This window comes from Brassica napus, chromosome A6, assembly GCF_020379485.1.
Source record: "Brassica napus cultivar Da-Ae chromosome A6, Da-Ae, whole genome shotgun sequence".
NCBI lineage: Eukaryota > Viridiplantae > Streptophyta > Magnoliopsida > Brassicales > Brassicaceae > Brassica > Brassica napus.
In genome coordinates this window covers 26867219-26881154 of record NC_063439.1, presented here as the reverse complement: position 1 = coordinate 26881154, position 13936 = coordinate 26867219, and the positions used below count along the sequence as shown (strand labels likewise).

General features: G+C 37.7%; 4 protein-coding genes and 1 pseudogene across 5 annotated transcripts; 2 read left to right on the top strand and 3 right to left on the bottom strand.

Moving 5' to 3' along the window:
• Nucleotides 1-1785: 1785 nt before the first annotated feature.
• On the bottom strand, nt 1786-2653 carry LOC106399669. The gene is made up of 2 exons (XM_013840126.3): nt 2395-2653; nt 1786-2314 (listed from the first exon to the last, which is right to left on the bottom strand). Exons 1-2 carry the CDS (start codon nt 2600-2602, stop codon nt 2022-2024), a joined length of 501 nt encoding a protein of 166 aa, XP_013695580.2. The 5' UTR covers nt 2603-2653; the 3' UTR covers nt 1786-2021.
• A 1494-nt stretch (nt 2654-4147) lies between these two features.
• On the bottom strand, nt 4148-6699 carry LOC106397419 (nudix hydrolase 2-like). The gene is made up of 9 exons (XM_013838000.3): nt 6465-6699; nt 6127-6334; nt 5380-5445; nt 5149-5286; nt 4993-5070; nt 4869-4919; nt 4753-4787; nt 4570-4678; nt 4148-4488 (listed from the first exon to the last, which is right to left on the bottom strand). The coding sequence occupies exons 2-9, from the start codon at nt 6307-6309 to the stop codon at nt 4300-4302; spliced, it is 849 nt and encodes a 282-aa protein (XP_013693454.2). The 5' UTR covers nt 6310-6334; nt 6465-6699; the 3' UTR covers nt 4148-4299.
• A 392-nt stretch (nt 6700-7091) lies between these two features.
• Nucleotides 7092-10949, top strand: LOC106400844 (annotated as a pseudogene).
• On the top strand, nt 9720-12136 carry LOC106400845 (nuclear transcription factor Y subunit B-6-like). The gene is made up of 2 exons (XM_048781372.1): nt 9720-11253; nt 11396-12136. The coding sequence occupies exons 1-2, from the start codon at nt 11187-11189 to the stop codon at nt 12022-12024; spliced, it is 696 nt and encodes a 231-aa protein (XP_048637329.1). The 5' UTR covers nt 9720-11186; the 3' UTR covers nt 12025-12136.
• A 122-nt stretch (nt 12137-12258) lies between these two features.
• LOC106407344 (tRNA (guanine(9)-N1)-methyltransferase-like) lies at nt 12259-13863 on the bottom strand. Of its 2 annotated transcripts, XM_013848199.3 has the most exons (3): nt 13233-13748; nt 12769-13128; nt 12259-12632 (listed from the first exon to the last, which is right to left on the bottom strand). In XM_013848199.3, the coding sequence occupies exons 1-3, from the start codon at nt 13674-13676 to the stop codon at nt 12390-12392; spliced, it is 1047 nt and encodes a 348-aa protein (XP_013703653.2). In that variant the 5' UTR covers nt 13677-13748; the 3' UTR covers nt 12259-12389. The 2 variants fall into 2 exon arrangements, with proteins under 2 accessions (XP_013703653.2, XP_048637328.1); XM_048781371.1 differs by having other exon boundaries at nt 12259-13128; nt 13233-13863.
• Between the last annotated feature and the right edge of the window lie 73 nt (nt 13864-13936).

Sequence of the window (13936 nt, the reverse complement as noted above, 5' to 3'; positions counted from 1 at the left end):
AATGATGATTATTAAGAAGAGCATCATAAAATGAAATCAGCGTTATTACGGGTTTATCCTGATATCTTCCTACTAATAGACTATTTCTTTCTGACTCAAACTTTTTAGATTTTTCTTTGAGCTAATTTGCTGAATATACCAAAAAGGGTGAGATACCATAGAATAGGGGGAAAATGGTAATGATGGGGAGAAAAAAATTGGAGGGATATAGTGTATGGAATGCAAATAGGGAATATTTGGTGTGTAGGGAGTACAAATTCTCTTTTTCTTTTGTTTCCATTTATTTTGTAAGGTCAAATGATTTTATTTTATTTTATTTGTTTTCATCGAACAAATGGCAAGGCATGGTTCGTTGATCATTATGATTAGATGCAACATGTGATTTATAGACAATAATTTGATTGAGCTTTACTATAAAATGAAGATGGCATGAAAAGTTTTTTTATAAAAAGCTTTTGTGGGAATCAACGTGGGCAATAACATGGGGGGAATGGTTGATGACGATAAAGATTGGCATCCCACGAATTTTATTGTACATATATTGCTTTAAACAAATATTAGTTTAGTAATGAAATGATATTAAAGTTAACTCAATCACCAAGTGGAAGATATGTTTCAAAAAAGAAAAAGGAAGATATGTTTCAAGTACACAAAGCATCCAAATAACAATTACCAACTTTCAAATGCTTACTTTTCATTCATCTTTATTCATTATGAATAGATGCAACATGTGATTTATAGACCATTCTCCATTCTCCAGGTCCAATTATCATATAGGTTTTAGAAAATTTATCGTTTACTCAAAAGGAATATGTATATTATCTATGTTCTTTGTTTATTTCTTGGTGATGTAATTTTTGTACAGGTCAAATGTCCACCACCGTTTTATGCATCACATAGTTCATCATCTATTTTTAAAACATTTTCATAGATGGTACATCATCTAATTTTATTTGCTAGTCCAACATTTTTATAATTCGTATTACCCACTAGATTCTCGGATTAAAGCGTATTGAGCAAATGTTTAAATCTAATGCGACTGAACAACTGAATATCCTCCAAAAACCCTAATACTTACCTTAGGCTTATAGCATGTTTACTAATGATCTCTCAGAACATGATTATTAGGAAGTTCTTAAAGTGGAATTATTAGCATAATATAAAAATCCGTTTTTTAACTTTTAACTAAAAAAATTAAGAATCGGTTTTTAAATATCTTATTTAAGAACCGATTCTTAGTTTTTTTAGTTAAAAATTAAGAGACAGATTTTTATATTTTGATAAGAACTACATCCTAAGAACCTCCAATAATCATGCTCTCAGGTAAAAGGTTTTTCTACTAGTACCCTACGTCGTATATTAAGCAGCCTTGCTAAATCGGGAATAAAAGATTTGATAAGAACTGAGCCCCATAAGCTCACAATGCTTATGTTCTTCTTTTTTAATGAAAAGCCTCATTAATAGTTATGTTATGTTTCCATTAAAACTAATTGGCCCTTATTAAAAAATCTAAAGCCCAAATAGGTTTTCAACCAGCCTGCAGAAAGATTACTATTCTCTATCCTCTGCTTCTTCTCTCTATCTATCAGAGTCTCTCATTTCTCCCTGATGATAAAGCTGATAACCTTACTTGTTGTGCTGATATTGCTACCTACATTGTCTCTGAAACTCACCCCAAAGCGTCAGAGTCCTGACTTGCCTCAGAGTTTCATCCTTCTGTTGATCAAACTCTAGAGACATCAGCAAAATTTCATTTGTGTCTTTGCTGTTACATTTCATCTCAAATATTCAAATGTGACCACACTGCTGTTTTGTATCAATCTCATGAGAACCTTTACACATATGATGCAACCATCGTTCTTAATTACATAGTGGGAAACATCAACAACAATGTAGAAACATGAATAACAATGTAGAGAGAGACTCTAACTCGGTTCTGTGACTGAAGCGCCAGCTAAACAAGAAATTATACTGTTTAATTTTTAAATCTTTAGTTTAAAATATTGACACCATGCAGCTTGCTATGATCTTGAACTGTGACCCTGTAACTTGATCTTCCCTGAGGTGTAGACTCGGAAGCCGTTGGTAGAGGAAACAAGGTTGATGCGTTTGTGTGTATTGCTCGACCTGTGATTGCATCTATATAGCTTAGGGACATGTACTGGCTTAACGACGCACGTGTTTTCCATGTCGGGGATTGCGTGGAGTTGGGAAGGGAGATCGATTTCAAACTCTCCCAAATCATCAGTAACAGCTTTAATCCATTTGGATCTCCTTTTGTAACCAGTGTGGCACTTGATGGCAACAGTGGCGCCTGTGAGGATTGATTAATCATGTTAAGTATTCTGATAGAAGAATAAAACATATAGAGAGACTCGTGAATAGGTAGGGTACCTGGAATAGCTATAGAGGGAAGGTGAGGACGCGAAGTGTTGTCGCATAGAAGAGATCCGGTGATGATCACGGAGGAGAGTTTTTGTTCACCGTAGCCAGCCATCTCCACCATCTCTGTTCTGCTCCATATCTTCCCTGCAGCTGCAAACGCTCCTTGAAACAAGAAGAAGAATAACAAGAAGCAACGTAGGATGAATAAGCTTCCCATTTTAAATATTTACTTTCTGTTTAAGAAATGGAAGAAGCATGTTTAATCACTATATATAAGGAGTTAAAGAAGAGGATGTATTTAAGGTGGGGAGAGAGACTCTTTGCGTGGCTTCAGGTAACACAGCTCTGTACGGCAGTCTTTTTCATTTTTATAATTATATAATTTTCTAATTAGATATAGAAATTTTTATTAATGGCTGACCTTAGATGAGATAGGTCAATCTTTGAAATGAATCAATCAACCGTCGTTGAAAGAGAAAGAGAGACGGCACTTGGAAGCAATTACTGAGTGGTTCGCCTACTCTTTCATTTAACTTCATCAAGTATTAAATTGGATTTGGTGCTACGTTTGTGTATGTAATGTGACGTTCCTCCTTTTTCTTTATTAATTAGTTTATCTATAAGCTACAATTTGCGATGGAGTGGGAAACAAAGAATCAAGCCTACCCCCAACTATACTCTCTCAAGTCTCACCCACATTTTAGCTTTCAAACACTTAAGCCTAGAGATTTTACCTTTGTGGGTTTGGTCGACGCCACGTGGTGGCGTATCTAGTCTTATGGAGTCAGCACTATTCATTGGGTTTAAGGTTTTGTTGACCAAACCACATTTTCTAAAAATTAAATACTGAAAAAGAGTTGGGCCAAACGAACCTTATCTATTTACAGGTCCATTTACTTTAAAGGCTTTTATATTCGAGCAGCGAATATCTTGGCTCATTAAGTATATCATTAGAAGCTTAACAGAGCTGGAGCTGGTGATTATCTGTTAATTAATCATGCGCTTAGAAAATCATACTTTTGAGTTGAGACTTGAGACTGTTATGTGTTAGTCCTGCTTTTGTCTGTGCTTGCTATTATGGAACTTAGTGATTCATGTCACTTGTTTTCACAATCTAAGCTTGTTTCCCTAAGCTGATTAAAACCAAGTTAATATAAGCTGGATCCATCAAAATTCAAATGACCCTACGCTAATACTGAACATTCTTCTCTTTGTTTGTATACCAATTTGTATGTTATGCGTCACTTCCACATGCTCAAATGATCTCCAAGCCATGTAGCTATTTAACCACAGCCCACAGGTCTCACACTCATAAGTTCATAACAATATATGTTGAGTTGCATTTAGGCGCGCCAAGCTTCTGGTAGGCGGATGAACTGGAGAATTGAAGTTCCACCAACTAAGACGCTAGCTGAAGATGACAAATTCCATGCATCTCTGCAAATGTCTTTATATACACAATAAAATAATGAAACCAACTATACTACATCACAACAACTACTAAACGTGACAAAGTGGAGATTACAATTCCATTAGTTTATGGAACATAACAAGACCTGTTAACTTCGGTTATGTTCTCACCAGATGAATAATACATAAAGATAGGAAGAGGGAAATGCTTTGTTCATGCATGATTTACTTAAGTGAATAAGCCTTCGTTTCTATTTAAGTGTCATGTTGGTTATGTACTAATATCAGATGTGCATTTACTTTGCGGCTATGTAACGGATCGATCTGCACCGTTTAATCTTGTAATTAACTATTGAATGTAAATTTTTTTTTTTATTTAGGATGGTTTTGGTGAGAGAGTTAACATTATTCAAGTGTCATGATGCGCTTAGATAGAGAGACAACAAAGAAACCAGCTTTGGGTAACACTGTGAGGACTTGCTTTGGTTGTTGTGAGAAAGAAGCTTAATGGCGGGGAAGGAGGTCGCGGGAGTTGAAGTACAAGTTGCCTTGTTGATCATGTTCAGAGACGGGGATAGTAGTGAAGCCTTCGTAGTCTCCGTTGGTTTTTGCAGAGCAAATGTCTGTCATGTACCTTAGTAGCTCATGGTTCTGTACGAATGGTTGCTTGGTGTATTCCTCCCATGGCATCCACTATCAGGCATTTTCAGGAACAGGTTTGCGAGTGTTTAGATGGTAGAGATTAAAGAGTCATTGAAAAGGGAAATGTGTTACCTGAGCTGCCTCTATCTCTGACTCCTGTGCATTGATCTCAAAAGAAAGGGGCTTTAGCATGCACACGAAGAACAAATTTGACTTTTCAAAGAATGTTTTGTGGGTCTGTCTGCCAGTATTTAAAACAGACAGGAGTCAGAGTTAGTATTAAACAATCAGATGATATGGTTGGAGAGTTGGAACCTGAACGCCAATACTTGAACAAATTCAGTATCCACCTAAAAACATTATGATCCATGATTAATTAGCTCTTGGTCTCATGTAAAAATGCAATGATAATGCATGAAGAAAAGGTTTACCCCGGTCTCTTCTTTCACCTCTCTGACCGAACCATCATGGATGTATTCACCCTGAGTCAACACAAAGCATCAGAGAGGAACCCAACCATGTAATGTAATGGGATTTAATAAGAAGAGCAGCAACCTCATTGACTACTCCGGTGGGGAACTTCCAGATACCTTTGCCTTTAGTTCTTCCTGTCTTCTCTTGAACCACTAGCACCTTTGGGTTCAAACAGAGATGTGATCAGTCTTGGAGATGTTCTAGAAAAAGACACTGAAAATATAATCTCAACCACACCTCTTTCTTGTGGTTAATGACAAAGGCAGCGATGCTAACACGGTGAGATGCATTAAAAGGAAGCGTATTGTCGTCTTTGGGAATCCAATACACAAGCATCAAGTAGTCCTTCTCCGCGTGATGAAACCAGAACCCTTCCTACTCATATGAAACAGAACCAGTTTTTGTTATATGTACAAAATGGAGTTTTCATAAACATGATTGCAGGTTAATGCATCATGTTCACAACACCTTAACAGCAGTTTCAGCAAGACCAATAAGATGCCTCGGCAGTTTGATCCATACTCCTTTCTTTCCCTGCATGCACGAAAATGTTTGTAAACAAGCTATCATACTTATCAAATTGGAACATACGAACCGGATTATCTAAAATATAAGTACACAGCTTAAAATAACAGTTATAATAATACTTCCTACTTATAATAAACTAATACTCAAAATTACAATTTATATAACTCGAATATATATACAATTTCAATACAGTTCACATGTTTTTATTACTTTCTGATAGATTCATATATAAAGAACCGATCCGTTTGGAACCAAATTATAACAAACAAAAATTTGGTTATTCAAGCCAGACCAAAATCTTTAGAACCGAAGGACATGAAACCCGAATCTGTTCCGCACTAGATAAGTGGAGAGAGCAAGGGTTTAATACATTTTCCACATTGTCTTTATGAGAAAAGAGAATACACTTCGCCGCAAAAGTAACAAAGTGTCTCTCTGGACCGCATTAGAATACACTCATTTTCAAGAAGAGAGTGACATCCACACTTTATTACCCCAACTTTTGCAATGATTCTATGCAATAAATTGGTATCAATCTCATATTCCGTACACACAAAATCATTTCCATCTAACTATCAACTACCAGTAAATGGAAACCGCCGGTTATAAAAAATTTCTTGATCATTCTATCCATCACCAGCAGAGAAAATCTAACAAGAGGTGAAAAGAAGAAGAGAGAGCGAGCACCTGAAGAGTCCAGTTAGAGAGAGAGGTTCGGAGAAGTGCAGAGAAGGCAGAAGGATCTATGGGATGACTTATCTCCGTCACCACGCCACCGTACTTGTCTTCAACACCTGGAAGGACTGTAACGCCGCCGTTTGCCTCCTCGCTGGTCAGCAGGTTCGTGGAGGAAGAAGAAGAAGCAGACATGTATCTGTTCCTCGTCGTGGTGAAACTGTGAAACGCAGACTCCCCATTAGTAGGCTTGAAATTTAGAAGGTATAAATATTGCTAAATGGCTACTCTTAAAAAATAACACAAGAAACTCAATTGCACAAGACTGGTAAATAACTGAAAGATCGAACCTAATCTGCTAGATTGAAGGATTAAATATAGAAATCCTGTTTGGCAAGTAATGGCACTTCCTGTTCTCCCTCCTTAGCGTATGAAATCAGTTTAAATAAAAAATAACGAACTTTCTGCCTCGAAACTGATTTTTATAATACTATCTATGATTAAAATCAAAACTTTAATGGAAACACAAAGACATGAAAATTCAGCTGGTCACTGGTTTGAAGGGTTGAACGTATAGAACATGTTTGACAGTAACGCACTTTCGCTTTCCAAAAGGTACCACGTCAAATCTGTTTTCGTACTCTGTCTATATGCTTTAATAATTCAATTTTTTTAACTAAACATCACAGACTCAGGGGCGAAGCTAGATTTTTTCTTAACTGGGTGCACAATAACTGATAAAAATAGGATAGGGGGAATTGAACCTAGGTTATTAGGAAATTATGGGTGCAAACTTAACCAAATAGCCACTTCCTTCTTATAATTCCTATGTAAAAAATAAAATATCTAAAATATATTGGGTGCACTTGCACCCATAGTGCTTAACGTGGCTTCGCCATCCAAACCGTTAATCTGATGTTTAAGGTTAAGTTCAAAAGATTATATGCTGATTAGTTTTTGGATTGTTTGACACGGTCAATAAGAAAAAGGTGTCACACATAACTTTCTTCTCAATAATATGAGAATATATCATCTCTTAATTCACGGTCAATAAGAAAAAGGTGTCACACATAACTTTCTTCTCAATAATATGAGAATATATCATCTCTTAATTCTCACAACTGTATGCCTATGCCATATGTTTTTTTTTCAACTAGCACCATATATTAAGTTACCTAATCCTACACTAGATTGATAGAACAATTATCCGAGAGGTCGTTTCTATTAACATGACATAACGGAATAGTTTTTTTTTCGAGAACTGGCTTTTTTTTGTGTGCAACTGAGAGAGCTGGCTTATAATGGAATAGTTCAAACTTCTTATTCATGCTTCTTAACTAAGGAACTAATATGATCATTTAGACTAAATGGGATCTGTACGAGCCCTAAAATTATTTTCAATATTCATTTGAGAGAGAACATTTAAAAAAAACTTTACTTTAATGATGCATTATTTTAAAGGAAAAACGAGGATATGAATAGTATTTTTTCAAATTTGAAGAAATATTTTTCGCAACCTTATTTTTACTATTGAATTTTTATTTACAATTTGATTTTTATTTTTCATCTAATTTATTTTATATCTAAAAGTATAAAATAAATGTGCTTTCTACTTTTTTTTGAAATTGTTAATACCATCATTAATAAACTTATAAATTTACATATCATTAATAAACTTATAAATGTATATAAATCATTGTCTATTTTATGAAACTAAATTTATGTATAAAATAAACATTTAGTTAAATAAAACTATATTTGGATAAAATTTGTAAGTTTTAAAACAAAGAGTGTTAATTATAATTATTAGTAAATAGTAGTAATTAAACATATTTAGAATATTCTTTTTGAGATGAAAAATAAAGTCAACAATGGAAATAAAACATTTTTTTAATAAAACAAATTCATTCTGATGAAATTTTTGAAAATAACCATTGGGTTTCTACGTACTTCCCGATAAAATATATTTCTTGGGCTCTAAATTTTAAAAGGAAAATTGCATTCTATATACAACAAAAAAATATAAATACACTAACTAAGTTAAAACTTTCCCCTTCTCTCCTACTTTCTCTTCCTATTTTTTTCTACTCTTTTTTTCAAAATCTAATTTTTAAAATTTTTTTGGTTATTTGACAAATAAGCTCATTTTAAAACGATAGTACTACATACAAGATTTTGCAATGTTCTAAAAATCGCTAGGCGGTAACTAGGCACTTTATAGAGTACTAGCGACTAGGCGGATTATTCGGGGTCTAGGCGAGGCCTAGACGTTAGCAAATTATTGATTTATTTTATATAGTTTATACATTTATATGATATATTTTAGTTTTTACGTTTAATTATAAAATTATTGTGATGAATTATCAAAATTAGATATACAAAACAGGAGAATGTAGACAAATTTGTAGATTTGTAATAATATTATTGCTTACTTTAACATATATAGACAATTTTAGATTGATTTAACCAATTTTAACCGATTTAGAACAGTTTAAACCAATTTGAATCATATAAATCGGTATAAATCGGATTTTAAAAAATTGTTTTGGATAGGACCGAGTTACCGCCTATGTGCGGGTCTAGGCGGTAGACCGATTTTTAGAACCTTGAGATTTTGTATGGTCTCTAAATTGCCAAATAAAAATTTAAATTTAAATTTTCTTTAAAATATTTATACCTTCTAAATTTCACGATCGACCCTCACTGAACTTAAATTTTACAAATCGGTTGCTCAAGAAAGAAAATATATAATCGATATATAAAAAAAAACTAAAAAAATCTGCCGCAATCTATTGGAACCTTGATTAATTTTCAGCAAATTCATGCAATCCACCTCAGATATAACTAGAATCATTTTTTGTAAGGCTAATAATCATGGCCCAGAGGGAAGAAAATAAAGTTTGTATCTCCGTGGCCTGCGCTGAGCCACACGCCAAAAGTGTTTTGTTTTCAAACGAAACTACATGCAAATTACATACTACCAGCGTATATCCGGGTTTAGGACCGGGTAAGAAAACGACTGAAGTAAGGATAAAATGGAGGTTTTCTTGCTCGTTCGAGGGCATAAATGTAAAAAACAGAAAGTTGCAACCATTGTTTTTTTTACCCTTTGAACTGCTGTTACTCGGTTCGGTCTGCATCTTTCACGCCGCCAATTTTTAACCTTTCCTTATGGAACTTCTCGCCGGCAACTGTCGGAAACGACCCGCCGATGACTTCGCTGAGGATGTCGACCCGTTCGGTAGCTCCGAGTGGATGTACAGAAGCCGTTCACTGAGGACTCAAGGAAACGACGACGCTTTGGCCACGCTCGCAGACTTGGCGTCGCCTCCTCAGAAACAGAAACCCATCAGGTGCGTCGTCAAGCCTCCTTCTGAGGATCGACAACATCCTCTTGATATCCTCGCCGGAAGTCTAGACAGGCTGCCTCCGGAGATGGGGTTTCTCGGAGACGGCGGGTGTTTTGAGGCTCCTTGGGTTCGAAGATTGCTGATGTGGAGGAGAGTGGTCAATTGACTCGTGGGTTTGCGAAGGATGAGGTTGAAATGGAGGTTCGAGGTCGAGTCTCTAGACGTGATGGTGTGTCTCTGAGGTAAATTCTTTTTGCATGTTCGTTTTGGTTGGTCACACTTGAAGTTTGGATCTTTTACTGTGGAAAGTAATTTACTTTTTACGGTTATTAGAGAAACTTTGTTTGGTAGAAGTGTTGAACTAAACACATTCTCTTTGGCTTGTGGGATCATTTAATTTTCAATCAGATAGCTAACATATTGTTGTACAGTGAATGTTTATTCTGGTTTGAATGTTGTTTATACCATTTGTAAGCAGTTTAGTCTACACTCTACATGTTGTTGCTTGATTCTGTGGAGAGTATGTTCAAATGTGCATCAAAGTTTTGTTATAGATGCTGAGCTGGTAAGGGGATTATTATTTTTGTAGATAATGAGTCTTGTTTGAATGAACATTTTTCTTGGTTTGGCAGCTCGTCTGCTGATAGCGATAGCGACTCTTTCCAGGGCGGGCTTAAGGGGAAAAGAAAGCGGAAAACGAGAGAAAAGATGGATCATTTCGTGGAGAAGCTGGTGGGAAGTATGATGAAGCGGCAAGAGAAGATGCATAACCAACTGATTAACGTGATGGAGAAGATGGAGCACGAGAGAACACTTAGTGAGGAAGCTTGGAGGCAGCAAGAAATAGAGAGGATGAAACAGAACGAAGAGGCACAGATGCGAGAGATGTCACACAGCTCGTCTATCATCCCTTTCATCAAAAGCGTTATCGGTGAAGAAGAAGATATCGAGATGCCAAACCTCACTATTCCCCTTCCCAAACAATCGGCTCATCAGAGACAAAGAGATGTGAAGTTTGTGTTTCCAAGCGGAAGAAGGTGGCCGCATGAGGAAGTGCAAGCGTTGATAGATAGCAGAAGCCAAGTGGAAGAGAAGACAGGGTTCCACAGGGTTGCGATATGGGATGACGTATCAGCTAAAATGAAGGAGAGAGGTATGATAGATCTGCTAAAAAGTGTAAGGAGAAGTGGGAGAACATGAACAAGTACTACAAGAGAGTTGTTGAAGGTAAGAAGACGCAACCTGAGCACAGAAAGACTCGCTCTTACTTTGAGAAACTAGGGAAGCTTTACAAGACCAACTCAGTAGTAGAGAAGGAAGAGTGAGGGGGGGGGGGGGGGTTCGAGTGTAAGATTAAGATTTACGTTTTTTTTTGTCAGGGTTTAAATTTGATTTTTGGTGTAGTTAAATAAACCTACGACTTTGTATTTGTATGATGTTGAGTTTTAGAAGGTTCGAAATAAAGACAAAAAACGTTGTTGGTGATTGGGATCTTGTAACGGCTACGGGAGACGAGAAGAGGATCCTCGGTTACATCGACTTAGGCTGAAATGTTGTGGAGGCTGTGAGGTTCTGCAATTACAAACACTGACACTTGCCAAGTTCTTAGTATTCTTTTCTCTTTATCATCTTCTTCTTTGCTTCAAATGCTTCTATATTTGGAGCATTGTTTTTTTTTTAATACATGCCACAAACCCCAAAGTCTTGACTTTGAAGAAGGATATGGAACGTGGAGGCTTCCATGGCTACCGCAAGTTCTCCCTCAACACCACCAATCCTTCTGAACCAGGTAGTGCCATTTTCATTTGCATCGAAAACATTCTCTGCACTTCTTTGCATTGTCATGTTTCTAGTGTACTAATGGCGCATGCAGACGTCATAGAAGCTCAAACTTTTTGTAACTAAAACATCTACTTGTTTTGTAATACCAGCGAAGTTTTTGATGGCGGAGGGGAGCATGCAGCTATCAGAGCCCAACCAGACTAACAAAACCGCTAATGGAGGTGAAGAGGAGTGCACGGTGAGGGAGCAAGACAGGTTCATGCCTATTGCCAACGTGATACGGATCATGCGGAGGATCTTACCTGCTCACGCCAAGATCTCTGACGACTCCAAGGAGACGATCCAAGAGTGTGTCTCGGAGTACATCAGCTTCATAACAGGAGAGGCCAATGAGCGATGCCAGAGGGAGCAGCGCAAGACCATCACTGCCGAGGATGTCTTGTGGGCCATGAGCAAGCTAGGTTTTGATGATTACATAGAACCCCTCACGTTGTACCTCCACCGCTACAGAGAGTTGGAGGGTGACAGAGGAGTTGGGTACAATACTGGTTCCGTTGGTATGACCAGTGGCATGGTGGTCAAGAGGCCTAATGGTGCCATGGCCGAGTATGGAGCCTACGGTGTTGTGCCAGGGATGCACATGGCGCCGTACCATTATCGTCATCAGAATGGGTATGGTTACAGTGGTAATGAACCTGATTCCAAAATGGGTGGTCCATCATCAGCAGCTAATGGTTCCAGAGTTGAACTGTTTCCAACTCAGCAACATAAGTACTGAGAACAATGGCTAATGAAAGTTGACAGCTGTTTTGGTATCTAACCCCTTAAATGGATCAGTTTATGTATTCAAGTTTAAGCAAAAAAACAATGATGCTTTCTCTCTGTTTTTATTATCCTTGAACTTGAATGGTGTTTTCAGCTGATCCTATGTCAATAAAAGGTAAACACTTATGTTTCCAAATAGCATGCGTCTTAGACTTAGCTCAATATTTAATAAACCGACAATAAAAAATTGTAGTTGCATCTGGACTTCGCATATAAAGTGACTTAACATTCCATACATCGAATCCTCAGCTCCAGAGATTAGTGTTCAACGGAAATAGAAATAGAAATAGAAACATATCTCATATGCATAATCTTCATCTAGCTACCATTTTCCAGAGGAACTTCAACGCATAACTTTTTCCTCTCCAGAAGATCATGTTTCTCGTCCTCATCACCCTCTTTATCTTGATGCTCTTCAGAGAGAGGTTCTGATTTCGAAGAGTCTACAAGATCACCTCCAGTTCGTTTCCTCTGAGGAATCACAGTGAAAAACGATGTCTTCCAGTCCCTCGTCTCCAGAAACTTCACGAGTATCTCCACAACTTGGTTCACAGTGAGAACCTAAATCAATAATAACCAAACCCACGTCATGGTCTTGCTTAAGAAAGTATAGGCAACAATACAGCAAATGTACATTGGAGATCAATGTATTCAAAAGAGAGGAACATTTTGTGCTACAAAACCTATGGGTCCATACCTGAGAACTAGACATTTTCATGTACTCCCCTATAGGAAGCTTAGCTGTTTTAATGCCTTGTTCTTGTGCCTTATTCATAGTGATCCCTTTGAACCGGTTTCGATCCACTAAACCACCAATTATATAGATACTCTCGGGGTCAAGCTCATCCAAAACAGTCTCAGAGTCAGCCGTAAGGTACACCAAACTCTCTTTCCTATCAGCCATGGCCTCAATGTAACACCGACTCTCTTTCTCTATGAACCATTTCTCAAAACCAGGAAGCTTATCAAGCTGCCTACTCATCTCCCCTTTCACTCCCGTTAACCATAGATGACAAGGGGTCGCGCTTCTCCCATTCACCGCATAGCAATACATTATCTGAACAATAAAAGCAACAAACTTTAACCAATCAGTGGGCCCATACATGAACAGGGGAAAGCTTGAAGCTTTACATACAATTTGTTGAAAGACAAAAGACCCACCTGCTGAACGAGGCTGGAGATCTCCAACTCGGACATGAGATGAGCGAAATCAACATCTACGACGACGTTTTGACCTATCTCTTTAGCTCGAGTGAGCCGTTCCATCTTCTTCTCTTTCTCCTCAGACCTCTTCTCCATCCTCTCCTTACGGAGACTCTTCCTCGACTCGATCAGCTTCAGCCTCTCTTCCTCCGTGGCGTTCGCTAGGGTCTCCTCCCACTCCTTGTGCTTTCTCTCGCCTTCCTTCCTCTTGTGCTCCTTCTCCTGCGCCTTCTTCTCAGCTTTCTTCGCTTCGTATCTTTGCTGCTTTACTTGCTTCTTCTGTGCGTTTTTAGACAGAGGTTTCTGCTCCGCCGGAGGGGACAGGTTGGCCGGAGCCGGTTCAGAATCCGGTTTAAGGTCGTTGTCGACGCCGTTGTCGTCATTTGCCGCCGCCGCCACCATTGCCGCGAAACGCAAGACAGCAAAGGTTCAGAAAAGGCGGAAAACAGTCGAAACGACATCGTTGTTAGGAAAGGCTTTTCAAATCTCACACTACTGGACCACCCTTAACGGCCCAGTTGTTAAGGCCTATTAATGAATGACTTTAGATGGGGCACATAGCAATTAGAAGAGAAACTAGAGGGTATAACTGTAAAACCAAGAGCTAGGATTAAAGAAGGAAACGATATGGGCCATATGGCGCTCACAAATGACGTCGTTTC